Source organism: Salvia miltiorrhiza, chromosome 3, assembly GCF_028751815.1.
Source record: "Salvia miltiorrhiza cultivar Shanhuang (shh) chromosome 3, IMPLAD_Smil_shh, whole genome shotgun sequence".
Lineage (NCBI taxonomy): Eukaryota > Viridiplantae > Streptophyta > Magnoliopsida > Lamiales > Lamiaceae > Salvia > Salvia miltiorrhiza.
In genome coordinates, this window is record NC_080389.1 from 29,746,022 (window position 1) to 29,773,690 (window position 27,669).

The 27,669-nt window shown below is 40.5% G+C and overlaps 1 protein-coding gene across 1 annotated transcript; it reads right to left on the reverse strand.

The window, feature by feature from the left end:
- Nucleotides 1-24,389: 24,389 nt before the first annotated feature.
- LOC131014036 (uncharacterized) lies at nucleotides 24,390-26,091 on the reverse strand (the record flags this gene model as incomplete). The annotated part of the gene is made up of 3 exons (XM_057941962.1): nucleotides 24,390-24,728; nucleotides 25,373-25,442; nucleotides 25,928-26,091. Coding segments are annotated over 3 exons (396 nt in total), but the record flags the coding sequence as incomplete, so codon positions are not given.
- Nucleotides 26,092-27,669: the final 1,578 nt, after the last annotated feature.

Here is a 27,669-nt window from a genome sequence, read left to right on the forward strand (position 1 = left end):
ATTAATTCCTAACACGCACCTATGAATTTAACAGCTGCACATAGGTGTTAGGAAAACTTACTTGAGAATCGGATGCACAGATGGTTGATGATGGCGTCAAATGATTCAGACTCCAGCTCTGGTCTTCTCGATTGTATCCCGCTCAATTCCCAACGTTGGATGGACAACGAACTATGAGAACTCCCAAGACAGAAAGCCAATCACGTTCCTGCGCCTCCCTCTGCTCTCAAAACCCTAATTTTTATCAGTGTATTTTCCTGAGAGCTGACAGCTGTATTTAATAATACAGAAAAGGGGAGGAGGCGCCACTTTCTTAGTGAGGGCCGAAAATTCTGTCTTCTTGGGCTAGGAGACATTGGGCCAGCCCAGGGACCAGATACAAGGAATAAAGATGGGCCTCAAATAAATTAATTCATCCATGGTCAGCCCAGACCATAATTAATTTATAAATATCAGTTCATTCCACTAGAGAACCGATACTGACTTACCCCTTTATTGCCGGTGATGAGTCGGGGCTTGTATTTAGACTTATTAAATCTCCGTATTTAAAATATCCGACATCCATTAATTAATTAGAGCTCTGACAGCTTAAATTAATTAATCTCTTAATAATTCCTTAAGCAGTACCACTCAAACTTTATTATTACGCCTGAACTTAATCAACCTGCAGGGTTTAGCGTAATAAACCTTATTGAGCTCCTTAAGGGGATGTCATTATCCTAGACCGGATACGGGTACTAATACAGATAATCAAATATCATATATTAACCGCTATCACCCAAGATACAGAGTACTCGAGTTAGTATATAACTTTTACCCATAGTAAGTCAAAGTGATATACGAGTTAACATATATATCTGAATACTTATTAGTATTAAGATTTATGAGTCACCGAGATCTTGATTCTTCACTTAAGTCAGATAGAAGAATACATCTCAAACTGTGGTCCTATCAATACGTAATGACGTACCAGTATAGACAAGTAGCCAAGACAAACTACTTCCATCTATACTGCAGCCTAAACCAATAACTTGTCCTAGAGTTATTTCGGCTGTGATCATATTATATCTCTTAAGGTTATTCCAATTATATGGTCTTCTGTGATCTACAATACACCATATAATCTACTTATACAGAGACAAAGAACATACATATGCAATCATGAACACAATCAGATAGGAGATAAGAATAGTGAAAACAGGAATCATTGTATACAAGCATAAAGTTCTTGCTTTCAGTATACAAATCCAACAATCTCCCACTTATACTAAAGCAAAACTTTTAGTATACAATGTGTCTAAATACTAGCTATTACAAAAACTTCACTTCATCTCTCCCACTTATACTGAAAGTTTTTCTCTAAGTGGGTGGCATCAACCGCAATCCCATCCCTCGAGCATGCTTCTCATAGGTCTTTTGCGGTAAGCTTTTCGTGAAAGGATCAGCTAGGTTCTCCAATGTATCAATCTTTTCTACTAGCACATCTCCTCTGTTTACGATTTCTCGTATGATGTGGTACTTTCTCTCTATGTGTTTTGACGCCTTGTGGCTCCTAGGTTCCTTAGAATTTGCCACTGCACCCGAGTTATCACAATAAATTATGATACTCTTAGGCAAATTAGGGACCACTCCTAGATCCAAGAGGTAGTTCCGGAACCATACAGCCTCTTTAGCAGCTTCCGAAGCAGCTACATACTCGGCTTCCATGGTGGAGTCTGCAATACACTTCTGCTTTGCACTCCGCCACGATACGGCTCCACTTCCCAAGGTAAACACATAACCAGAGGTAGATCTCTTCTCATCCCGGTCAGCCTGGAAATCCGAATCGGTGTAACCCAAAGGAAATAGACTGTCTGACTGGTAAACTAGCCTATAATCTCGAGTCCGTTTCAGGTACTTGAGAATATGCTTTACCGCAGTCCAGTGTCCTGGTCCAGGGTTCGACTGATATCTTGCAACCATGCCAACGACATAGCAAATATCAGGTCTCGTGCAGAGCATCGCATACATGAGGCTACCTACAGCGGAAGCATAGGGTATCTTCCTCATCTCCTCAACCTCACTAGGCGTCTTAGGACACATGTCCTTAGACAGAGGAATGTCATGTCTAAAAGGTAGCAAGCCTTTCTTGGCATTCTGCATGCTAAAACGAGCAATCACAGTTAGTGCTGCCACGGTTCAACCGGAACCGGCGGGCCAACCCTGAACCGGCCCGGAAGTCAACGGTCCGGGCCCGAACCGTTGACCACGGGCCGGTTCAGGGACCGGCCCGCCAAGGAGCTCGGTCCGGTTACGGTTCAAGGGGAGAGCGGCCCGCGGCCCGCCGGGCCGGCCCGCCGGTTCGGCCCTGAACCGCCGGGCCCGATCAATTTTTTATTTTTTTTAATTTTATATTCAAATCCTAATAATTTTAACGAAATGTAGTTTCACTATTTATAGTGTTCTACACATGGTAGAGAATCCTACATTTTTCAATGTGGGATAATGTAGCTTCACTATTTATAGTGTACTACACATGGTAGAAAATCCTACATTTTTCAATGTGGGATAATGTAGCTTCACTATTTATAGTGTACTACACATGGTAGAAAATCCTACATTTTTCAATGTGGGATAATGTAGCTTCACTATTTATAGTGTACTACACATGGTAGAGAATCTTACATTTTTCAATGTGGGATAATGTAGCTTCACTATCTATAATGTACTACGCATTATAAAGAATCCTACATTTTTCAATGTGGGATCACTCAACCTAACTTATAAATATATAACTTATGTTCATGTAATAACTTATAACTTCTAAATATATAACTTATAAATATGTAACTTATAACTTATAAGGTCGAGGGATCAATTAGTTAGTTTACTTATTCAATTTTAAAGATTAGTAATTTGTATCCTTGTAATATTTTTTTGGTACATAAAATAAATTCAATAAAGATATCTATTTTTATGAATTCATTTGAATTTTTGGTTCTCAATGTGTTAATTATTTTTCCTTTACTTTATTTCAATTCAATTGTCATTTAAAAAAAAAAGATGACATAAAAAATATTATTATATTATTAAGATTTTTAAGTTGGGTAAATTTGAAAATTATTTTACTTGGTAACTTGAGTAATTTCAAGCTTTAAAAAACAAAACATATATTTAAAAATTATATATTTATATGACAATAGTATATAAGTTATTAAGTAATTTAAGACTTTAAGTTGAGTAATTTTAACATTTTAAGTTTTTAACATCATAATTTATAAAACTATATAGTATAAGTTGAGTAATTTTAATATTTTTTTCAACATTTGTAAAGTAAAAACTATTACATGAATATAAGTTATAAGTTACAAGTTATATTTTTATAAGTTATAAATTACATGAATATAAATTATATATTTGTAAGTTAGGTTGAGTGATCCCACATTGAAAAATGTAGTATTCTTTACAATGTGTGGTACACTATAGATAATGAACCTACATTAAGTTAAAATTATCCCACATTGAAAAATGTAAGATTCTCTACCATGTGTAGTGCACTATAAATAGTGAAGCTACATTATCCCACATTGAAAAATGTAGGATTCTCTACCATGTGTAGTACACTATAAATAGTGAAGCTACATTATCCCACATTGAAAAATGTAGGATTCTCTACCATGTGTAGTACACTATAAATAGTGAAGCTACATTTAGTTGAAATTAACACAAATCATTTAATTTCAATAAAAAAAAAGTGAAAAACCGTGAAAAACCGGGAAATCGCCGGTTTTCGGCCCAGAACCGCCGGTTCAGGGTCTGAAAACCGGCCCTTTACATTTAATCTGGGCCGGTTCCGGTTCGCCGGATTCTCGACCCTGAACCGCCGGCTCGGGCCCGGAACCGGCGGTTCCTGAACCGGCGGCAGCACTAATCACAGTATCAATGTAAGACGCTTGAGATAAGCTCAACATCCTTTTCTGGCGATCACGAACGACCTTGATCCCCAGGATGTACGCTGCATCTCCTAAGTCTTTCATTTGAAACTATTCGGATAACCACTTCTTTATGTCCGATAATAGCTCAACATTGTTGCCAATGAGGAGGATATCATCTACATAAAGTGCAAGGAAAACCACGTCACCACTGGCATCTAAACGGTACACGCAACTTTCGTTCTCACAACGAGTAAATCCATAGGATTTAATGACCTCGTCAAAACGTTTGTTCCATGACCTCGAAGCTTGCTTGAGTCCATAAATGGACTTCTTAAGCTTCCACACAAGATGCTCTTCGCCCTTCTTCACAAACCCTTCAGGTTGCTGCATATAGATGTCCCTTCCTTCTTCAAGGAAACCGTTTAGGAAAGCGGTCTTGACATCCATTTGCCAAATCTCAAAGTTCATGTGGGCTGCTATGGCGAGGAGTATTCGGATAGACTTGAGCATGGCAACCGGCGAAAAGGTCTCATCATAATCTATACCCTGTTCCTGGGTATAACCTTTCGCCACCAGTCTAGCTTTAAAAGCTGCGACTTCGCCATCCGAATCTCTCTTTCTCTTGTATACCCACCTACTACCTATAGCTAAAAAGCCATCTGGTAGTTCGGTCTTTTCGTATACATCCATAGCACCCATGGATTCTATCTCAGAAACCATGGCCTCGTACCAAGAATCTGCATCTTGATCTTTCATCGCTTGTCTATAGTTATCAGGGTCGACATCCTTTTGTTCATCAACAGGAAGAAGATCCGAAGATTCTCCCAAGAACATAAATCGATCGGGTTGAACTACAACCCTCCCACTACGACGAAGCGGTGGTGGTACAGCTGTGACAATGGTTTGTGCAGTGTCTTGTGGTGCATTCACTTGCACACTTGGCTGGGGTGATGGAATCGCCTGTCCATTGCCTTCGATTTCTTGAAGGACAATCTCGGACTTAGACTTGTGATTATTTATAAAATCCTGTTCCAAGTATCGTGCGTTGGTGCTAACAACCACTTTCTGATCCTTAGGATTATAAAAATAACCACCTTTTGTTTCTTTTGGATATCCTACAAACAGCATTACCTCGCATCTAGGATCCAACTTTCTTGCCTCTTTGTCAAGCACGTATGCAGGACAACCCCATATCCTCACATGGCTCAGGCGAGGTATTCGACCTGACCATAGTTCAATGGGAGTCTTAGGCACAGATTTGGACGGTACTAGATTCAGCATGTAAGCTGCTATTTCCAAGGCATATCCCCAAAACGAAATAGGCAACGATGCATAACTCATCATAGATCGCACCATTTCCAAAAGAGTTCTATTTCTTCTCTCCGCTACACCATTCTGTTGGGGAGTACCAGGTGCAGTCAATTGGGATGTAATCCCAGAATCTGACAAGTATTGCAAGAATTCGTTTCCGAGGTATTCGCCACCGCGATCAGACCGCAATGACTTGATAGATTTACCCAACTTCTTCTCCACTTCCGCCTTGAATTCTTTGAATTTCTCAAAGCATTCAGACTTGTAGCGAAGTAGGTAAACATACCCATATCTTGAATAATCGTCAATGAAAGTGACGAAATACTCATACCCTCCACGAGCCTTTGTGGACATCGGTCCACACAAGTCAGAATGAATCAATTCTAACACATGCGATGCCTTATTCCCCTTGGCCTTAAAAGGCCTTGCCGTCATCTTTCCTTCTATACAGGATTCGCAGGTTCTAAATGGAACAGCTTGAAAGTCTTTCAAAATTCCATTTGAAACGAGCCTTTGGATCCTGTTTAGATTGATGTGGCCTAACCTTAGGTGCCACGCATGCGTATATTGTTCATGAGAATAATACTTCCTCTTATTCGGATTAGGACAGATTTGTGATGTAGATGCAACATGGACAGAATTCTTTATTGGACATGTAATAGTATAGAGAGAGTTGTTCAAAATTCCAGAACAAATAATCTTGTTATCTCTCATGATAGAGACACCCCCATCAAAAGTAACAGAATATCCATTCAAAAACAACTTTGAAACAGAAATTATGTTCCGCCGAAACTCCGGCACATATAAAATATCTCTCAAAACTAAAATGTCATCACCAAAACATAAAGATAAATCTCCAATAGCAACAGCTGCGACCTTCGACGCATTGCCCATGGAGATGGTGATCTCATCACTTGCTAGCTCCCTTGTTGGCTTGAAGCCCTGCAAGGTGTAACAAACATGGTCAGTTGCCCCCGTATCCACTACCCACGAATGAGTAGAAAACGAAGCTAAACATGTTTCAGTTACTAAAACTTGTGACGTACTTTGTCCCTTTGCCTTGAGCACTGGACAATCTTTCTTCCAATGCCCAACTTTGCCGCACTTGAAGCACTTTCCCTTGGCCGTTGGCTTGTTCACGCCGCCGGTAGGGCCATCTACTTTGGCTTTACCGCTCCCACTAGCCTCATGGTCATGCTTGCCCTTTGGACCTTTCCACTTCTTTTTCCCGCCTTTCGACGAAGAAGTAGATCCCTTTGCAGCAACAAGGACCTCTTTCCCATTGCGCGTGCCCATGACTCCCTCCGCCGTAACTAGAGCATTCAATAACTCATTAAGAGTATAGTTGGCCTTGCTCATAACGACGTTGAGACGGAAGTTCTCATAGGATTTGGGGAGAGTGTTGAGGATGATATCGACCTTGGCTTCGCCTTCGATACCCCCTCCTAGCAGATCAAGCCTGTCAAACAAATTTGTCATATGCATGACATGATCGTGTACAGGACTGCCCTCGCTCATCTTACAAGACAAGATTACTCTCATCAAGTTAAAGCGAGCAGACCTCTCGGACTCCCCATAAACCTCCTTGAGGTTTAACATGATGGTCGCTGCGTCATCCATGACCTGATGCTGGAGTTGCAAAGTTTGTGACATAGTCATCATAATATAGCACTTGGCCATATTATTTGACTTGTGCCACCTTTTATGCGCCTCACATTCCGCATCAGTCGACTCATCAGTTAAGGCCGCGGGACGTGGAGTAATAAGCACAAAACTGTGCTCATCAGCGTCAAGTATGTACATAATATGGCGTTTCCATTCGGTATAATTAGGACCGATGAGAGGATTGTTTGCTAGAATGTTAATGATCGGAGACATAGACATATCTGAAAGTAAACAAATAAACATGTAAGAACATGAAACGCATATAATTCGTAACAATAATATTGTAACCTTTTGATAAAACAATATTAGTGAAACCTCCAACTGCCCAAGAAAACTCACGAGTAAGCCACGTTAGGGTGGTCGTTTACACATGATTTCCTCAACCAGACTATTTACCCAGTCATTTAATTTCCATCCATGTCAACTTGACCTTTTGACAAAGGAAATTAATTGTTGGACTTTAACTAGACCATATCATATTCAAGAAGGGACTCCGTTGGGGAGTTGTACATTGTACTTGAAATGATATCTAAGCAGCGACCACAATTTAACCTTGAGTATTAAATTCTTGAAATTGGCATACTCTCTAGGACCATACCGCTTTCAATTTAATCTCTTGGTTATCTTATTTAAAATCCATCCTCTAAAGTACTTATGAAAATTATACGAGTAAGCCACGTTAGGGTGGTCGTTTACCGCATAACTCCCACTACTTAAACGGATCTAAATATTTTAATAGAAATCTCAACTTGACAAACTCGTGAAATCAAATATAAAGTAAGCCACGTTAGGGTGGTCATTTACTCACATTCTCAATCACTTCGTCTTGAGACCGCATGTGGAGGTCTGAAATAATTTTTAAGTACTATAAAAATTATTAAACAGCTTAGTCTTTTTCTTTCAAAAGGTTTGTTCATGCTCAAGCACATAAACCTAAACATGCTTCTCTAGAACGCAACATGTAAATCATGCTCGCAGAATTCTAAAACATGCTTAAGAAAATGGCAAACCTACTATCATGCTCGTCTAAGCGCAATTAATAAACAAATATCTACAAGCAAAGACGTGCAAAAGCAGGTAAAGAGCATAAGGGATTAACAACCACGACATGCAAAGAACAGTAATAAAAGAATTAAAATTCTTCGTGACCCATTCGTGGAAACCCAACATCTATTCTATTACAAAATAAAATAGAAAAAGAACAGGCCCAAAACATAATAAAAAAAAAACTCGGCCCGAACACATGGGCCCGTCAAGCTAAGGTTTGGGCCCCCTAGGGTTTGAAACGCAGCTAGGGTTCGGAAACCCTAGCCGCCGCCGCCCTTGGCAGCCTCCACCGCCGCACATCAGCCCTCAGCGCCGCACAGCAGCACGCCGGTGCTGCAGCAGCCAAGGCGCACGCAGCGTCCCGGCGCTGGCAGCAGCCCGACGCTGCATCAGCACCGTCCGGGCCTCGGTGCTTTCGGCAGTCCTCGCGCACAGCGGCAGCAGGCGCGCGCGCAGCCACCAGCACCCGGTCGGCAGCCTCCAGCAACAGCAGCAACAGGCGCTCGGCGGCAGCAGCTCCAGCGGACGACAGCAGCAACGGCAGCAGCGGCAGTGCGCCGCTCACCGGGCGCGCAGCGCGCAGGCGCAGCCCCGGGCGTGCACCGCCCCTGCCCACTGCTTCCAGCCGTTCGCCCAGCCCTAGCCGAGCCCGCCTCGCCATCAGCGCGTGTCCAGACCGGGGAGCAGCAGCGGCCGCGCGGTCGCCTGACTGGGCGCGCTGCGCGCGGTGTGCACGCACCCGCGCGCGCGCTGCCCCTCGGCGCCCGCAGCCCCTCGCTCTCGGTCACCCACGCCTCGCCATGATCCGGCAACCCGTGCCGCACTCCTCACACCGTTCTTCGTTTGTTGATTCGTCGTCATCCTCGTTTCGTTCCTCGATTTCACAGATTTACAACGGAAAAACAAATACAATTGAAATCCTAATCTAACCACGGATTTTGTCGTGGTGAAAAACGATTACAACGTCAAACGACGTATCCCACGAATCAACAAGCCACGAAGAACAACAGCAGTAAAAACAACGCATATTATTAATCGTACATAAATTAATAATAGAGCTAAAAAATTAATCCTGGGCTCTGATACCAATTGAAGGAATATTAAATTGAATTAATACTCGATTGCCCGATGATCGTTTCTTGGATTATTATTAATTCATCATACAACGATTAATTCCTAACATGCACCTATGAATTTAACAGCTGCACACAGGTGTTAGGAAAACTTACTTGAGAATCGGATGCACAGATGGTTGATGATGGCGTCAAATGATTCAGACTCCAGCTCTGGTCTTCTCGACTGTATCCCGCTCAATTCCCAACGTTGGATGGACAACGAACTATGAGAACTCCCAAGACAGAAAGCCAATCACGTTCCTGCGCCTCCCTCTGCTCTCAAAACCCTAATTTTTATCAGTGTATTTTCCTGAGAGCTGACAGCTGTATTTAATAATACAGAAAAGGGGAGGAGGCGCCACTTTCTTAGTGAGGGCCGAAAATTCTGTCTTCTTGGGCTAGGAGACATTGGGCCAGCCTAGGGACCAGATACAAGGAATAAAGATGGGCCTCAAATAAATTAATTCATCCATGGTCAGCCCAGACCATAATTAATTTATAAATATCAGTTCATTCCACTAGAGAACCGATACTGACTTACCCCTTTATTGCCGGTGATGAGTCGGGGCTTGTATTTAGACTTATTAAATCTCCGTATTTAAAATATCCGACATCCATTAATTAATTAGAGCTCTGACAGCTTAAATTAATTAATCTCTTAATAATTCCTTAAGCAGTACCACTCAAACTTTATTATTACACCTGAACTTAATCAACCTGCAGGGTTTAGCGTAATAAACCTTATTGAGCTCCTTAAGGGGATGTCATTATCCTATACCGGATACGGGTACTAATACAGATAATCAAATATCATATATTAACCGCTATCACCCAAGATACAGAGTACTCGAGTTAGTATATAACTTTCACCCATAGTAAGTCAAAGTGATATACGAGTTAACATATATATCTGAATACTTATTAGTATTAAGATTTATGAGTCACCGAGATCTTGATTCTTCACTTAAGTCAGATAGAAGAATACATCTCAAACTGTGGTCCTATCAATACGTAATGACGTACCAGTATAGACAAGTAGCCAAGACAAACTACTTCCATCTATACTGCAGCCTAAACCAATAACTTGTCCTAGAGTTATTTCGACTGTGATCATATCTCTTAAGGTTATTCCAATTATATGGTCTTCTGTGATCTACAACACACCATATAATCTACTTATACAGAGATAAAGAACATACATATGCAATCATGAACACAATCAGATAGGAGATAAGAATAGTGAAAACAGGAATCATTGTATACAAGCATAAAGTTCTTGCTTTCAGTATACAAATCCAACAAACAATTGGTATCAGAGCAGGTTGTTCGCAAGAACACTCTGTATCTGATTAGGTTCTAATTGAACTAGATCCTTTTTCTTAAAGGTCTCGAAAAAGTTTTTCTCTTTCTGTTTGTGCTTGATATCTGCTCTATCTGTTGTTATCTGTTCTCTTCTTTTTATGGAGACTAACCACAACAGATTATCTTCTCTACCTATGTTTAGTATTGAAAAATACGACATATGGAAGTTTCGGCTTGAAAGCTTCCTCACCGCCCAACATTGCCGAATGTGGGAAGTCATCACCAAAGGACCAATCATCATCATCGAAACCGTCAAACGGATCCCTGTTGACCCACATCAGGATCCTTACGATGAGGTCCAGCCAAAGCAAAAGGCAGACTTCACCACCGAAGAAAGAAAGCAAGATGAGCTAGACAACCTCGTCAAAAGCATCATCTCCGGCACTGTTCCCGACAAGCATGTCATGAAGATCATCAAGTGCGGAACTGCAAAGGAGATGTGGGACATTCTTGAAAGAATGTGCGTAGGTTCAGAGGAAATCAAGGAGAATAAACTATCCATAGCTTGCCAGAAGTTCGACTACTTCCTCATGCTCAAGAATGAATCTGTCGAAGAAATGAAACTTAGATTCAATCAAATCCTGAATGAAGTTCAATCCATTTCTAAAGATAAATACACTCAACGAGAAATCAACCTGAAGATTCTTCGAGCACTGCCACGAGGAGAATGGCAGATCTACTCAGTCATTCATCAACATAAGCCAAGATTCAGTCAGCTCCCGACAAACAAGCTATTCACTGACCTCATGGCAAATGAGTTCGACCTTCAGACAAATCTTGGAATCAAGAAGGCTGGAGGATCAGACAAAGATGGTCCATCAACCTCAAGAGGAGCAGCACTGAAAGCCTCAACAAGAGAAGGCAAGAAGCAAATCAAGGAACCAGCGGAACTCAACCCTGAGGACTTCTTCAGTCAATATGCTTTGTTGATTGAAAGATTCAACAAAATGGAGTCCAAGTTCCGGAAGTACAGAAGGTTCCACAAGCAGCATTACAAAGAAAAGGAAAGAGAAAGCAATTCCAGACATTCCACTGATTGAAGCGGAGAAAGGAAGTCAGGCGCTTACGACATCAAAGATATGGAATGCTTTGGATGCAGAAAGAAAGGGCACTTTCGAAGTGAATGCCCTGAACTGACTCAATCTGAGCGCAAAGAGCTGAAAGCCAAGAAAGATCGTAGCTTTTCGAAGAAGAAAGCGATGGTTGCTGACGATGCTGATTCTTCCAAAGACACATCAGAATCATCCGACTTCGACAACACTAGCTCAGACGATGAGAGTCAAGCCCTGATCGCCAATGGATCTGAAAGTGTGGCTGACAACAGCTACGACAATGGAATGAATGGCTCAGAGGTAATCTCTCATTCAAAAACTTCCTTTACAGATAACTTCCTGATGCTTTCAGGAGACCACTCAGAATCTGGAGAAAGCTCATCCGATGAAACTGACTAGTTCAATCAGCTCATAACTGATCACTGTCAGTTGAGGAAAATGTTAGAAGATCTCCTCAAGCAGAATCAGAAAATTGAAAAGGAGATCAATGATGAACGAGCTAGGAATCAGACAATCATCTACTTTCCGGATGAAACTTGTCTTGATCAGCTAATCATGGAGAACAGTCGACTGGAAGAAAAGCTCAGAATCTCCAACTTAGAACGTGATAGAGCATCTCATGAGATCAAGAGGCTCAATCACAAGCTGGAAGAAACAGTCAAGAACTGCATGATGCAGTCACCCATGATGAGCAACTTTCCATCAAAAGGCCTTGTTAAAAGCTTTGGAGGAAAGGTTGCAACTGACAAAGGAAATAATATCATGATCATTTCAAAGGACGATACTTCTGAAATCACAACATCAGAAGAATCAAGAGATCATGATATGGATGAGCTTCGCAAACAAAAACTGATGGCAAGATCAAATGTTCCACCTCCATCAAGATACAGACGAGCAAAGGAGGCCCCCAACCAGATCATCCTACTGAGAAGACTGGAAAGCAGATTTCAGTCAAAGATCGGGGAAGGAACATCAGGAATCAAGAAGAATCTTCCTCACCAGTCCAAGGGGAAGAAAGGCCTCATCAGTCAAAGACTGACATCAGTTCAGTTTCAGAAAGAACAACATCCATGGAGACAAAACAATGTTAAGTCCAGTCGAGCCAAGCGACATCCACGACGACAAGCAACTGGACATCAAACGACTCATGTTCCACTACATCAGTCAAGTCTCCATTAGTCTGGAAAGACTCGAGTATCTCAAGGAAGATACTTCGCCGAGCGAAGAAGACCTCAACCACTCATCAGACAGAACTCCTACAAGAGTGAGGCCTTCAAAAGGAATTCTCAACAGAAGAATGCTCGTGTGCCAACTGAAGCGCCAACAACGTCAGTCAGACGATCAACGAAGCGCAAGAGATCAGCCAGAGCAATTCTGAAGCAGATATGGGTTCCAAAGGGAACTCGAGCTAACATCGAAGGACCCAAATCTTGATTGGGTACCTGAAGTAACTCTTCCTTGCAGGTCAATGTCAGGAAGCACAAAAAGAAGGAAGAAGTTAAAGCCTCAATCAGAACATGGTATCTGGATAGCGGCTGCTCGAAGCACATGACGGGCTACAAAGAATATCTATCTCAGTATGTTGAGAAAGCTGGATCCAATGTTGCATTCGGAGACAGCTCAATCGGAGAAACAAAAGGCTATGGTGTGCTCAACATGGGTAACGCCATTATCAGTAATGTTAGCTTTGTTTCTAGTCTTAAACATAATCTGTTGTCTGTGAGTCAATTTTGTGACAGCGGTTTCACAGTGAAAATAAAAAAGGATGAATTCACTGTTAGAAACAATTAAAAGAAGGTGGTTCTGAATGGTTTCAGACAAGGAAGTCTCTACGTCGTTTCATGGGAAGACAGCCCACCAGAAACATGCCTCATCAGCAAAAGCAGCTCGGAGCTCAATTGGCTGTGGCACATGAGACTCAACCATCTCAACTTCAAAACGATCAACAAGCTTGCTAAACATCATCTGGTAGAAGGTCTGCCTTCTATTGTGTTCCAGAAGAAGCAAGAATGTGAAGCATGTCAAAGAGGAAAGCAGACGCGAATGTCATTCAAGTCAAAGTCAGGACACTCCCCTGGAAGAATCCTTCAACTACTTCACATGGAGCTGTTTGGCCCAATCTCTCCAAGAAGCTACAACGGTAGGAAGTACACCTTAGTAGTTGTGGATGATTATTCACGATATACTTGGGTGATCTTTCTCTTCAAGAAGAAAGAGACATTGGAGGAACTGCCAAAGCTGCTGAAAAGACTGAGCGTGGAAAAGGAAGTCAACATCATCAGCATCAGATCAGATCGTAGGACTAAGTTCCTCAATACTGTCATTCGTGAGTATTGTGATGAACAAGGAATCAGTCATCAAACTTCTACAGCAAGAACTCCTCAACAGAATGGAGTTGCAGAAAGAAGAAACCGGTCTTTAAAGGAAGCAGCAAGGACGATGCTAGCCGAATCAAAACTCCCCTTGAAGTTTTGGGCCGAAGCAGTCAACAACGCATGCTACACACAGAATCGCTCCTTTCTCACTCAAAGACATGGAAAAACTCCTTATGAGTTATGGAAGAACAGAAAGCCCTCAATTGCCTATTTTCATGCTTTCGGTTCTAAGTGTTTCATCCACAACAATGAAAAGAAGAGGTTAAACACATTTGATAGCAAGGCTGATCCAGGAGTTTTTCTTGGATACTCTGGAACAGACCGTTCGAGCAAAGCCTATCGAGTGTTTAATTCTCAAACTCTTTGTGTTGAAGAAACACCTCATGTGGTCTTTGATGAGTCCACAGATGATTTCAGGGAACAGGAAACTGAAAGACGTGATCAGAACAATGAAAGTTCCAAAGCTGAAATCCACAACACCGAGCCCTCTACTGTCTTGGTGTGGGGACCAGGAAAAGATAAAGATACTGAAAGGCTGCAGTATCAAAAGATCAGTCAAAGGTCTGAAGTTCAGACTGGAGCCAATACAGATGGCATCAGTCAAGGGGGAACTCCAGTTGCTGAAGATCGAGTTGAAGCCGAAGCAGCTCCAGCCCAACTCTCCCCTGCTCCAGAAGGTGCTCAACACTTCAGAACCATTCTGATTGAAGAAGCCCCACCATCTCCAGAAGAGATCAAGAAGTATCGAAGATGGTTTGAACTCCACTCAAAGGAGAACATCATTGGAGAACCATCTGATGGCGTCAAGACTCGAAGATCAATGTGCAACCTCGTCTTTGAGATCAATCAGAACTGCATCAACGAAGAAAAGAATTTCAGCTGTTTCTTATCATCTACAGAGCCCAAGGATGTTGAAGAAGCTTTGAAGTCCACTCAATGGGTCATTGCAATGCAAGAAGAACTCAATGAATTCAACCGGAATTCAGTTTGGGAGCTTGTGGATCGACCAGACGATGCAAAGGTGATTGGTTTGAAATGGATTTTCAAAAACAAGAAAGACGAAGAAGGAAACGTTGTGAGAAACAAAGCAAGGCTTGTAGCAAAAGGATACAGTCAAGAAGAAGGAATCGACTACGACGAAACGTTCGCTCCAGTTGCCAGATTGGAAGCAGTCAGACTCTTCTTAGCCTTCGCAGCTCACAAAGGTTTCAAGGTACACCAAATGGATGTCAAGTGTGCATTTCTCAATGGAGTGCTCACCGATGAAGTCTATGTGGAACAACCTCCTGGATTTGAGGTTGTTGGACCAGAAAAGGTGTACAAGCTAAAGAAAGCGCTCTATGGATTGAAGCAAGCTCCAAGAGCGTGGTATGATACTCTCTCGAAGTATCTTGTTGAACAAGGTTTCAAGAAAGGATCTGTGGACAGAACTTTGTTCACTCTCAAAGAAGGAGAAGATCTTTTACTTGTTCAGATTTATGTCGATGACATAATTTTCGGATCCAAATACGAACGCATGTGCAAAAAGTTTGCTGACATCATGACCAACAAGTTCCAAATGTCCATGATGGGAGAAATGAATTTCTTTCTCGGATCGCAAGTCAAGCAGACCAGCGAAGGAATACTGATCAATCAGTCCAAGTATGCCAAGGAACTGATAGCCAAGTTCGGTATTCAGCACATGAAATCAGTCAAGATCCCAATGAACACAAACTGGAAAGTTGATCCAGGTTCAGAAGGAAAATCTGTCTCTTCGACGAAGTACAGAGAAATCATTGGATCGTTACTGTATTTGACTGCGAGCAGACCAGACATCGCATTTGCAGTCGGAGTATGTGCAAGATATCAGTCAGATCCAAATGAAGCTCATTTGGATGCAGCAAAGCGAATTCTACGATATCTTAAAGGTACCCAGCAGACGACGACTTCAAGCTCACCGGATATTCAGACTCAGATTTTGCTGGATGCAAAATTGATCGCAAATCAACCTCCGGAACCTGTCAATTCCTAGGCAACAAGCTCATCTCATGGTTTTCAAAGAAGCAGACTTCAGTCACCACCTCCACAACTGAAGCTGAATATGTTACTGCCGGAAGCTGCTGCTCACAACTCCTATGGTTAGTCCAACAGTTGAAGGATTATGTGTCGCAGCCCGATTCCCAACGCTAGTGATAGCGGGGTACGAGTATCGATACGACTAATATAAATGAATAAAGGACAATAAAACTAAACTGAACATCGGGCGGAAGCTCGCATCAAAATATACTAAGGCAAAGCATTATAATTCAGCTCAAGGGTATATGCGTCGATATCGTTATAACTTCTTGGAATTTCAAGAAGAAAAGCAAAGTAGGTACAGCTTATTTTTCATAAAGAAGCATAATATCCAGAGTATCACAGCAAAAGGCGTAACAATTATATGTATGAAGACATATAACCGCGAGTATATTACTTGATTAGGAAGGAATAAAGTATCATCTCACTAAGGTTTTATCAATATCAGAAGGAAAACAAAGTATATCATCCTTAAGACTCTAACATCAAAGGAAGGCAGCAAAGAAACTTCATCAACGAAACAATCCCCACCAGCACCAGTCCAATCTCGCTCCATTGCTTAGCCTGCACATTTAGAAATATATGCAGGGCGTGAGTATATAATACTCAGTGGGCAAACGCCGAAAAAAACATGAAAGGCGCTCTTAGAGCTATATGTTTGAAACTTGCCACTTCTCAGCAATACACAGAAATAAGTTAGCATAAATGAATCTGTGCATGCAATTTTAATAATCATAACATCATAAAGAAACGATAGCGCTATCAAAATACTCATCATGTATGTACCACGTCTACAACTCATCATTATTAAAGGTACTGAGAAGTAGGTCTCCCCCTCAAGTACCGTGACCGGCCGACCCGAAGACGGCTCACAGTCACCTCTGTGCACAAAATCCCGCTGGTGGCAGGACCGAATTCGTCTCATAGTAGAGGGTAACATACAAGCTCAACATTAAAAATTGGCAAGTCAAACAGTTCTTAAACATCATTTATCTCAATCATTTGATAAACTCATAAATATCATCATCAATCATTTTAGAAAGCTCATACGATAAACGTATACTCAAAATATTGCCCACCTGTAGTCCTTCGCTTAAGCTCGGATAGGAATAGGTGACTTACTTCTTCGTCTCGCTCGGGTCTTCATAAATCATCAACATCATCATGAAGGTTCATGTGATAAAACAAACCTTAGTTAGAACTCATTACTAAAATTCAATCTCGTCTCAACAATAACTTCTCACTCAACGTCTATTTACCCAATAAAACTAAATCCCTAGGTATACTCAACTTCTAAGGATTCACACGTCCTACTCTCGATTTAACTCTCAACTCGGAACATACTCAAAGCAAACAAGCACATAGGCATGTACAAACACATAAGCCTACAACTCACACATACACAAATCACAAACAAACAAACATAAGTTTGACTCGGTGACCAGAGCAGAGAAATACTCGGTGGTCAGAGTGGAAAAACTCAGCAGAGCAGAGCAGACTAGCTCGGCAGAGCAGAGATGAAATACTCGCCAGAGCAGAGGAATGCTTGCCAGAGCAGAGAAATGGGAAGCCAGAGAAATCAACATATCAGAGCAGAGAAATCACTAGTCAGAGGAATCACTCGTCAGAAAAATCAATCGTCAGAGGAATCAATTGTCAGAGGAATCAATCGTCAGAGGAATAAATCGTCAGAGGAATCAATCGTCAGAGGAATAACGAACTCTCTGTCATACCAGAGGAATAACGAACTCTCTGCCAGAGCAGCGAAATGAAGAATTCTTTGTCAGCAGAGAAATGACTTCTCGGTTCGGAGCAGCGAAATCACAACTCGGCAGAGTAGAACAAGACTCAAGGCAGACAGTGCAGTCAAGAGCAAACTCGAAAATTCATCAACTTCTTCATTCCCAAAATTCATCAAACACTCCCAATCATCAAAAATACTATCACTCAACATCATAGCCAACTCAAAAACTCGTTTAAACACTACATTCATCAAACATCACGTGAATCCTTTCATATATTCATGCTCATCATCAAATCATCATTCAAGACATAACCTCAAGGATTTTCCAAATTTATATATATCAAACTGGATTTTGTAAAAATCATGTCTCCAGACTAAGCTTTGCAAAACACACCTTAATCACCTCAAATCATCACATATAACATATTTCTCACCCCAATTTTAGAAAAGAACCAAAAAGATTTTTAAAGGGCATGAACCCTTTCGAAAATGAAGAAAAATGAGGAGGGGGAGTTTCTCATGCTTCAATCATCCTTCTATGCACATATATCCCACAATAAAGTCTAGATCCAAAAGATTAAAACACTTACTCAAGTAGTTTCAAGAAAAGGAAATCTTCTCTCCATTCTTCAAGCATTAAACTCCACTAATCTTCTTGAATCAAGAGTAGAAAGTGTTTAAGGACTAGATTTAGTGGAGGATTTCACCATAGATACGTCTTGAGAAGCTTGAGCTTGGTCTCCAATAGAGGAGAGAAAGAATGGCGTGCGGGAGAGAGAAAACGGTGAAGGGCCGAAAATGAAAGTGACGGAAAGAGAGAGAAAGTCTTTTGTTTTAAACACAAACTTACTCTCTAAGCTAAAAAGCACTAAATGCCCAAATAGTACTTTGTCTCCCCACTTGGCCACTTGTCTAATCCCACATGTGAGGATGTTTAAAATAATGAGTGTGAGTGTATAAATGTGAGGTGGAAAATTAAATCATGTACTACCACAATTACTCAATTATAAGTGCACACGTATCAAGTAAATCACATAACGTCAATCAAAAAGCTCACGAAGTTATCACATTAAAGACGGATCATCACTCGTCATTAATCTAATCGTCACTCTAGCTTAATCCTCTTTATAGTGACCCTCAATCACTACCTCGACTCTATCTCTCGTCTTTCATCTCAACTCAAAAATCAATTAACATCTTTATCTCAATTTTAACATCATTCTCAATTCTATCAACATCTCTATTTTACTCATATTATCATCCATCGATAACTTCCTCTCGATTTTTGTAAGCTAGTCTTTTACTTTCAAGGTTCTCAATAGTATTTCGATGCTATTTCAAGGTAACCAAAATACGGGGTGTTTCATCATCAAGGGTTCTCTCCCTCTCTTCCTCGTCTCTATGTCAAACTCATTATTCCTATTTTCTTAATAGGACAGTCAATCTCTGATAACTCGATATCCGGTAATTCTATTCCCGGTAGTCAGAAGTAAAATAGAATCTCAACTCAATCAGCATCTCTATCCCGAGTCGTTTCTCCAATCTCATCACTCTAACTCCATCATTGGTTTGTCCACTCATAACTCTATTTAAAAGAAAATCTGTCTTATCTGGTTATAAAAAAAATCTCGCATCTCGACATCTCAGTATTCTCAATAGTGTTTAAAACACTAATCCTAAGATAAGGAAAAGTACGGGGTGTTACATCCTACCCCCCTTAAAAGAAATTTTGTCCTGAAATTTGAGTTATTCACCTTCGGGAAAAAGCTCTGGGTACTTCTCTTTCATCTCCTTTTGAAGCTCTGGGGGAATACACTCCCGCTGATTCCAAGTAGCCCATCAAATGTGACTATCAATTTCTTCTACGCTTCCCAAACTTCGCTTTTTAGCCATCTAGAATTTTGTGCCTTGCAGCTATTAGAATTTATTGGAGATTGGCTACTTCGTAATTGCTGCTTTAAACATCTGCTTACAACCATCTTCTCCTCAAGTTCCCATGTTGACTCTCTTTTTGACCGTGATGTCTCCATTGGATTTTCACCAAAGGAATCGACTTGTTCCTCAATTGTTGGATCTTCCGGTCCAGTATAGCATCAGGTCTCTCTCTTCGTAGCTCAAAAATGGTACCAGGGACACTTCTTCTTGATGGATGATGTGTTTTGGATCAAACACATACTTTCTCAGTTGAGAAACATGGAAAACGTCCTGGACGTTCGCGAAGCTCGGAGGCAACGCTAGTTTATAGGCTACTTGACCTATTTCTTCTAATACATCATAAGGTTCTATATATCTCGGTTTAAGTTTTTCCTTAACTCGAAAATAACACGCTCCCCGAGATAGGGAAAACTTACATAAACATCATTTCTAACGTCAAAAGAATCTATCAATGATTACTCAACTGTCGGATTTCCTTCTCTCGATTTTGCTAATCGATGTCATAACTCATGGCATGTGGTCTCACTGCTATTGTGGAAACCTTTAACAGGTGTAATTTGTATAACGAAATCACTAGCCAGAGCAGCGAAATCAAGAAGCCAGAGGAACCGAATGCCAGAGCAGCAAAGTGAATCGTCAGAGAAATGGCTTCCGCTCTGGCGCATATATCTCATCTCGTCAAAACTTATGTTTATATCTCAGCGCTCTCGTCTCATCAAAAAGTGTAACTCTTATGCTTAATATCTCTATTTATCATCATAACTTCATCTCATCTTAATTATAATCTCATATCTTAGTATCGTAGTACTCTCTGTAGTGTCTCGACACCCGAAATGGCTCCTTCACGCTTTAACACGTCAAACATCTTTCTACGAAAGATGCTATCACTTGCTTCTTATTCACTATTCAAAACGTCGTTTCAATTTTGGTACTTTTCCATACTTTCCGCACGCGCGGTGTAAGGGGTGTCATAAGTTTCACTCGTGATTTCATTCTTCAGCTCTTCTTTATCAGGCACACACAGTCTCCCTTCAAACAAAATGGCATTATCTGCTGCCTCTTGATAATTCTCCATTATCCTTCTCTGCCAGAGCAGAGGAATCGTGATTTCTCTGTCAGAGCAGAGGAATCGGCGCCAGCTCTGTCCAAAGCAAAGACCGCTCAAAACATAGCTCTCTTGGCAGAGCAGAGCTTCTCGGTCGTGAGTCTGGTGTAATGCTCAGTGCAGAAATTACTATTTCTGTCGTTTGTGGGGGTATTACTACCTCCAAATTCATCTTCTCAAATTTCTTGTTTAGGTTCTCTTCTCGAGTAAGGAGAAATCCCAACTCTCCTTGATTCTCTCTGCTTAACGCGTCAGCTACAACGTTAGCCTCTCCAGGGTGATAATTCATTTCACAAACGTAATCCTTCACTAACTCTAATCGTCTTCTTTGGTGCTCAAAGAAAAATTTGAGACTTTTATGATCGGTGTATATCTCACATTGTACTTCGTAGAGATGGTGTCTCCAGATCTTCAAAGCATGCACTACGGCTGCTAATTCTAAATCATGCGTTGGATAATTTATCTCATGCGGTCTCAGTTGTCGCGAAGCATGCCCTATAACTTTTCCCTCTTGCATCAGTGCACATCCTTGACCATTTTTCGATGTTTCAGTGTAAACTGCATACTCTCTATCCGCTTTCGGAACAGCTAAACTGGGCTATAGTGAGCCTCTTTTTCAGCTCTTGAAAACTTCGCTCACATTCGTCCGTTTGACGAACTTGACTTCTTTCTTTAGCAGGTGTGTGTCAATGGCTTAGCGATTTTCAAAAAGCCCTCAATAAAACGTCGATAATACCCTGCTAATCCCAGAAAACTGAGAATCTCGTGTAGTGTGGTTGGGAATCTCCACTCCTGTATCGCTTGGACTTTCGCTAGGTCCATGTCGCAGCCCACCGCCTAGCCAGTGATAGCGTAGACCGGGTATCGATACGACTAAAATAAACGAAAGGAACTAAGGCGTGAAACTTATCTCATCATTGTGCGGAAGCGTAAACAACTCATAATAACTTCAACGTTATAACATTCTTTCTAGATTATGAACATCGGCATTTGTATAAAAGTCAAGCATCGGAGTTTTGTTGGCATATACAACAGTCATAGCTCAAAATATACAGGGTTACACAGCAAAAGGTGATCGAACTATATGTATGGAGACATATAGTCGAGAGTGTATTTCTCGAGTAAGTCAAGAACATCTTCGAAAACATTAAACTGCCGTAAAGGCGAAAAGACTTCAAAAAGTGGTCACCCGAAACAACGATCCCCCGCCAACACCACGCCATCCTTCGTCCATGCTTAACCTGCACATTTAGAAATATATGCAGGGCGTGAGTACATAATACTCAGTGGGCAGGCGCCGAAAGACAAGAAAAGTGCTCTTAGAGCTATATGTTTGACGCTTGCCTTGACATCAGCAATACACAGAAAGTAAATTAACGTCAAAGAGGCTGTGTATGCAGTTTTCATAATCAATCATCATAAAGAAGTGTCTGCAGACAAATAATCAACAAGTATGTACAGCATCTACAAATTATCATCATCAAGGTACTGAGAAGTAGGCCTCCTTCTCAAGCACCGTGACCGGCCGACCCGAAGACGGCTCACAGTCACCTCTGTGTACACAACCCCGCTTGTGGCAGGATCCGAATTCGTCTCATCAGTAGAGGGTAACACACAAGTTCATCATTAGAAATATTGGCAAGTCAAACAATTCATAAACATCATTTTAATTCATCATTTGATAAGCTTATAACATCAATAATTCATTTTGGAAAACTCGGTAATTTCATACTCATCATATTCTCAACATACTGCCCACCTGTAGTGCTCGGCTTACTGTAGGTGGTACTTCAGAAAGATCTTCACTTGCGTCCTCGACTGGTCTCTGTAGTTGTAACATCGGAGTAGTGCATGTGACAAGTGAGGAACTAGTTAGAAACTTCCTCACAAAAACTTAACCGTAATCTTATAATAACACTCATCATAAACATTCTCAGCTTATCTCCGTCTAATCACTCGACTCTATGATAAAACTCTAATCTTATTCTTAACTTAACGCTCAGAAGGCTAGATTAAAAGCAATCAAGCACATAAGCAGGCATAAACGCTTAAGCATGCAACTCACTCAAAAACATATCACAAGTAAGGAAACATAAGTTGACTCGGAGACCAGAGCAGAGGAATGCTCGGTGGTCAGAGTGGAAAAACTCAGTCGAGTAGAGCGGGGTAGCTCGGCGAAACAACGGAGAAATGCTTGCCAGGGCAGAGGAATCAACTTGCTCGGGCAGCGAAATCATGAACTCTTTGGCAGAGCAGCAGAGAAATGCCAGAGGAATGGCGAACTCTCTGTTGCCAGAGGAATGGCGAACTCTCTGTCGCCAGAGGAATCAAACGCACTACTACAAATTCGCTCATAGATAACGGATTTTATCCGTTATCTATGTGTGAAAACTGCCGTAATATATAATGGTGTAATGTATGTGGAGTTCATACATAACGGATATTTAAGCGTTATCTATTCTATTATACATAACGGTTTTTCATAAATATATAACGCTCAAAATCCGTTATCTAAATAATTATACATAACGGTTCCAACCCGTCAAGAAAATTAAATTTCACCGTTATGTATACACATATACATAACGATTGTTTATATATAAATAACGTTTTATATCCGTTATCTATAGTATTATACATAACGGTTTTAACCGTTATCTTTGTCATAATACATAACAACTCTTTACCGTTATGTATGCCAACTATAGCTTTTAGCATATTTTTAATACTTTTTCTCAATTTTTCTGTTATTTATCTAAAAAAATGAATAAATAAACTTAAAACAACAAAATGATAAAATAAACTTAAAATGAATATATTATATATATCACAAAACATTCATACATAATGTTTTGAGCCCAACTCAAAAAAAAAAAAAAAAACTAGGGCTTCCGTTGCCTTCTAAAATCAGCACCTCTCTATAAGCTCTATAATCTTGTATCTTATCCTTCAACTATATAACTGTTGAGCTGCTCGCGACCGCAGAGTGAAGTGTACCTCCTGAAGCTGAGTCCAGTTGGGGTTGAGAAATATACAGCTGCACAGAAATAAACAAAAAAATGAGACATGATAAAATTAAGCAATTCTTGCAACTGCTATAAAAACACATTTCTAAAAAACTTACATCTCCATAGAAACATCAATGGTGGAAAATAAGCATCTAAATTCATTAAGTAATCACAACCATTAAAAAAGAATAATGAGAGAACTGATTATAAGATGAATTCTGCAGTATATGTGATCCCAATTTTTATAATCATGTCAAATACAGAATTCTTCTAGCTCAAGTTACAATAATTTTGTAGCTCTAGACCATAGTATATTTGAAAACCCATGAAGATGCTAATCCTACTTGCTACTATACTGCAAATGTAAATTAACATGTATGCTAAATGTTACCATCCTGGGACAATAACTTTGATCATCTAAAAGTTAAACCAAAAAGTACAGTTAACATGGCTCCACACTCTACCTAGTTCTAAAAAAAAGAGACTTAGATCTATTCAGTAAAGTCTAACCATATACTACTCGAAAGATGTTTGACAAAAATGAAGACATATACACATGTATGATTAATGGATTTTGACAATTATCATTCAATTCCTTTTCTTTTTATTTCCTTTTATTGTGATGTGGGTCGCAATATTATGAGAAATAGGTTTAGGACCAACAGAAGTTTATATCTTGATAGTTTGTTCTTGGCCAAAGATGCTAGTAATATTTTAATCACAATTCATTCCTCTACAAGAAACTTCATGTACACAGGTAAATCAATTATGATAGCTACATCATGATGGAACCAAATGCAAGCATTTACAAGATCCAGCATTCAGGTGTTACCTCGTCTCAACATCTCAGTGGAGCAGGACAGAACTCTCAAGCATACTCATCTTCGTGACAATTTGGACCAGAAATAGACCAGAAAAAATAGAAGCAGTGCAAAAAGGATAACATGCATTACATGGCTTGATCCTTCCCAAATGGTGCTAGTGTTGAGTCTCCTCATGTTGTTTTTCACCCCTGCCTGAGCTTTAATCAATGTCATTTGCTACATAAGTAAAAGAAACAGAGCAACGTCAGTTCTATGCTACCAATGAGTTTAAAAGGCTATTACATCCTTATAAGGTTTTTCATGAAAGGCCATGAGCACAAATCCACGATAAGTTTTCAGGGGCATTCCAGTATTCCAATAAATCTAACTTAAGCAGTTAACAGTACAAATTTCCAAGATTTTAATTATTAGCAGTTGGCATTAGTAAAGGTCATACAGATAAAGATGACCATTGCATAGTCATCAAGTCACACTCACCACACAATGTAAACATTTATTCAATTATTTTCAGTGTCGTCCCTTCAATCAATTACAGCCAACCTAGAATTGAAAAATTGAAATAAACTACAACTAAAGAGGTGAAACGAAACTTCCTGGAATGAATCTTTCATTAACTAAAGAAGCAAAATGCAAGAATGAGGGATTATCCATTCAAGTTTCCGATCCAGTGAGTAATAGTTACCATACGTGCAAGCATCAACCATAGGCAGCCTCACTTTTGCGTTTAAACTAGCTTCACTAATTTAATTTTTTTCCTGATTTATATAGAAGTAAGAAGCTGTCACCAAGCTGATTACTCAAAGGGACTGCACTACTTCATCCTCACAGAATCTACAAGTTCAAATCTAAAACATATTTACCTCCTCACTCAATGACTTCCACCTATCACCACCAGCTTTCTTCTCCTTCTTCGATATCTTCACACCAAGCCTAACATCATTATCATAACATTATCATTGATCTTCACACCAAGCCTAACATCACCAAGAAAAATATGCAAACTATGATAACATAAAAATATGAAAACGAAGTCAGATGCAAAAATTGAGTCAAAACAAATTCCAATTCAGACTAAGCAGTTCAACTACGAGCATGGATTTCACCACCAAAAGCTTCTCAATCCACCCATTGACCAATCACCAAGAAACATATAATGTGCATACATGCATACATATATAGATATATATCAGCTCTTATAGCTTCATATCAAAGTATCAAAGTGTTCATAAACAGCCCAACTTTCAGAAATCAGCTCATCACTTGAACTACATACATTACACAGTAAAAAGCATCCAGTAAAACTAATTGCACACACTCACACACACACACTCAGATCTGAAACATGGGATCCATCCAAAGATGGCATTTTTTCGAAGAGGATACCTAATTCGATAACTGAATTTGAGAAAATTTACCAGCTGGCCCACCTGCATAAGTAATATCTGGCTAAGAAGGTGGCAACCTCAGGACTGCTACCCGCCGGACGAACACGGGGAGGGGAGCGCGACGGCCTCACCAATTTTAGAGCCCAGCGCCGACGGCGAAGGCTCTCGTGATACAGAGCGGCAGCAGTCGAGCCGAGAGGTCAGGGCTCAACCCTTGTCTTCGTCGTGTGCGTGTGAATGAGTAGGTGAGAACAGGGGATGACGATTGCCTCGCCAATTTCAGAGGCGACGGCAGCCAGCCTCGCCGGAGCTAATCGTGCCGGAGATCCTTGAGGTGACTAACATTTTGGAAGAAGATCTAGGGCACGAACTGAGAAATTGAGGGATGAGAAGGAGAGAGGTGAAAATCTGTTGAGATATGAGGAGAAATGGAGGCACAGCTTCGCTGGATCCAGGCACCGCGGCCGACGACGCCGGAGAAGAGAAGGAGGGCGGGGTGGGTGGAGGTTTTGATGGGAGGCAGAGAACGGGACATGGAGAGTTGGAGAGAGATCATTAGGAACTTAGGGTTTTGAATGTTTTAGTGAAATTAAAATCTAATACATAACATAAATTAATAACGGTAATATTTACTGTTATTAAAGTGTACCATACATAACACAAAACATAACGATAATAAATACGCGTTATTAAAAATGAACATACATAACACTCATAGATAACGGTAAACTAAAAAACGTTATAAATAAACATAGGTAACAGTTTTCTCATAACGGATTTTTGAAATATCCGTTATCTATGTAAAAAGGACGCACATACATAACGGATATTTTAAATATCCGTTATCTATGAGGTGTTATGTATGTGCATTTTTGGTGTAGTGAACGTCAGAGAAATCAAACGTCAGAGGACTCGATCGTCAGAGGACTCGATCGTCAGAGGACTCGATCGTCAGAGGAATCGATCGTCAGAGGAATTGATCGTCAGAGAAATCGATCGTCAGAGGCCTCGATCGTCAGAGGAAATAAACTCCAGAGGAATCGAACTCGCTGGCAGAGCAGCGGGGAAAAAGAATTCTCTGGCATGCCAGCGGGGAAACGATTTCTCGGTTCGAGAACAAGGCTCATGGCAGAACAGTGCCATCAAGAGCAACTCGAAAACTCGTCAACTTCGTCATCCTCAAAAATCATCAAACACTCAAAAACATCAAAACTTAGCATGCATCAACTTAACTTACTCACGAACTCTACAAACTCTAAAATCATCAAAATCACGTAAAACTCTTCATACATTCAAACTTAACATCAGAACATCATTCAAGGCATAACTTACAGATTTTTCCCAAAATCACATATCATACTCATTTTGTAAAAACTCAATCTCCAGACTCAGTTTTGTAAAAACTCATGCTCAAGACTCGGTTTTGCAAAATACACGTTAATCGCTTCAAAACATCACATAACACACAGAACAACACATATATCACATTTCTTCTTGATTTTAAGAAAAGAAAGATTTTCACAGGGCACGAACCCAGTTTTTCGAAAGTGAAGAAGAAAGGAGAAGGGGAAGTTTCTCATGCTTAAAACATCTTATTACTCACATAAATCACCACATATTCTCACAACAAGTCTAGACTCAAAAGAGCAGAACACTTACTCAAAGAGTTTCAAGAAAAAGGGCGTCTTTTATCGATTTCTTCCGGTTATAACTCAACAAATCTTCTTGAAACAAGCTTGGAAAGTGTTTAAGGCTAGATCTAGCGGAGTATT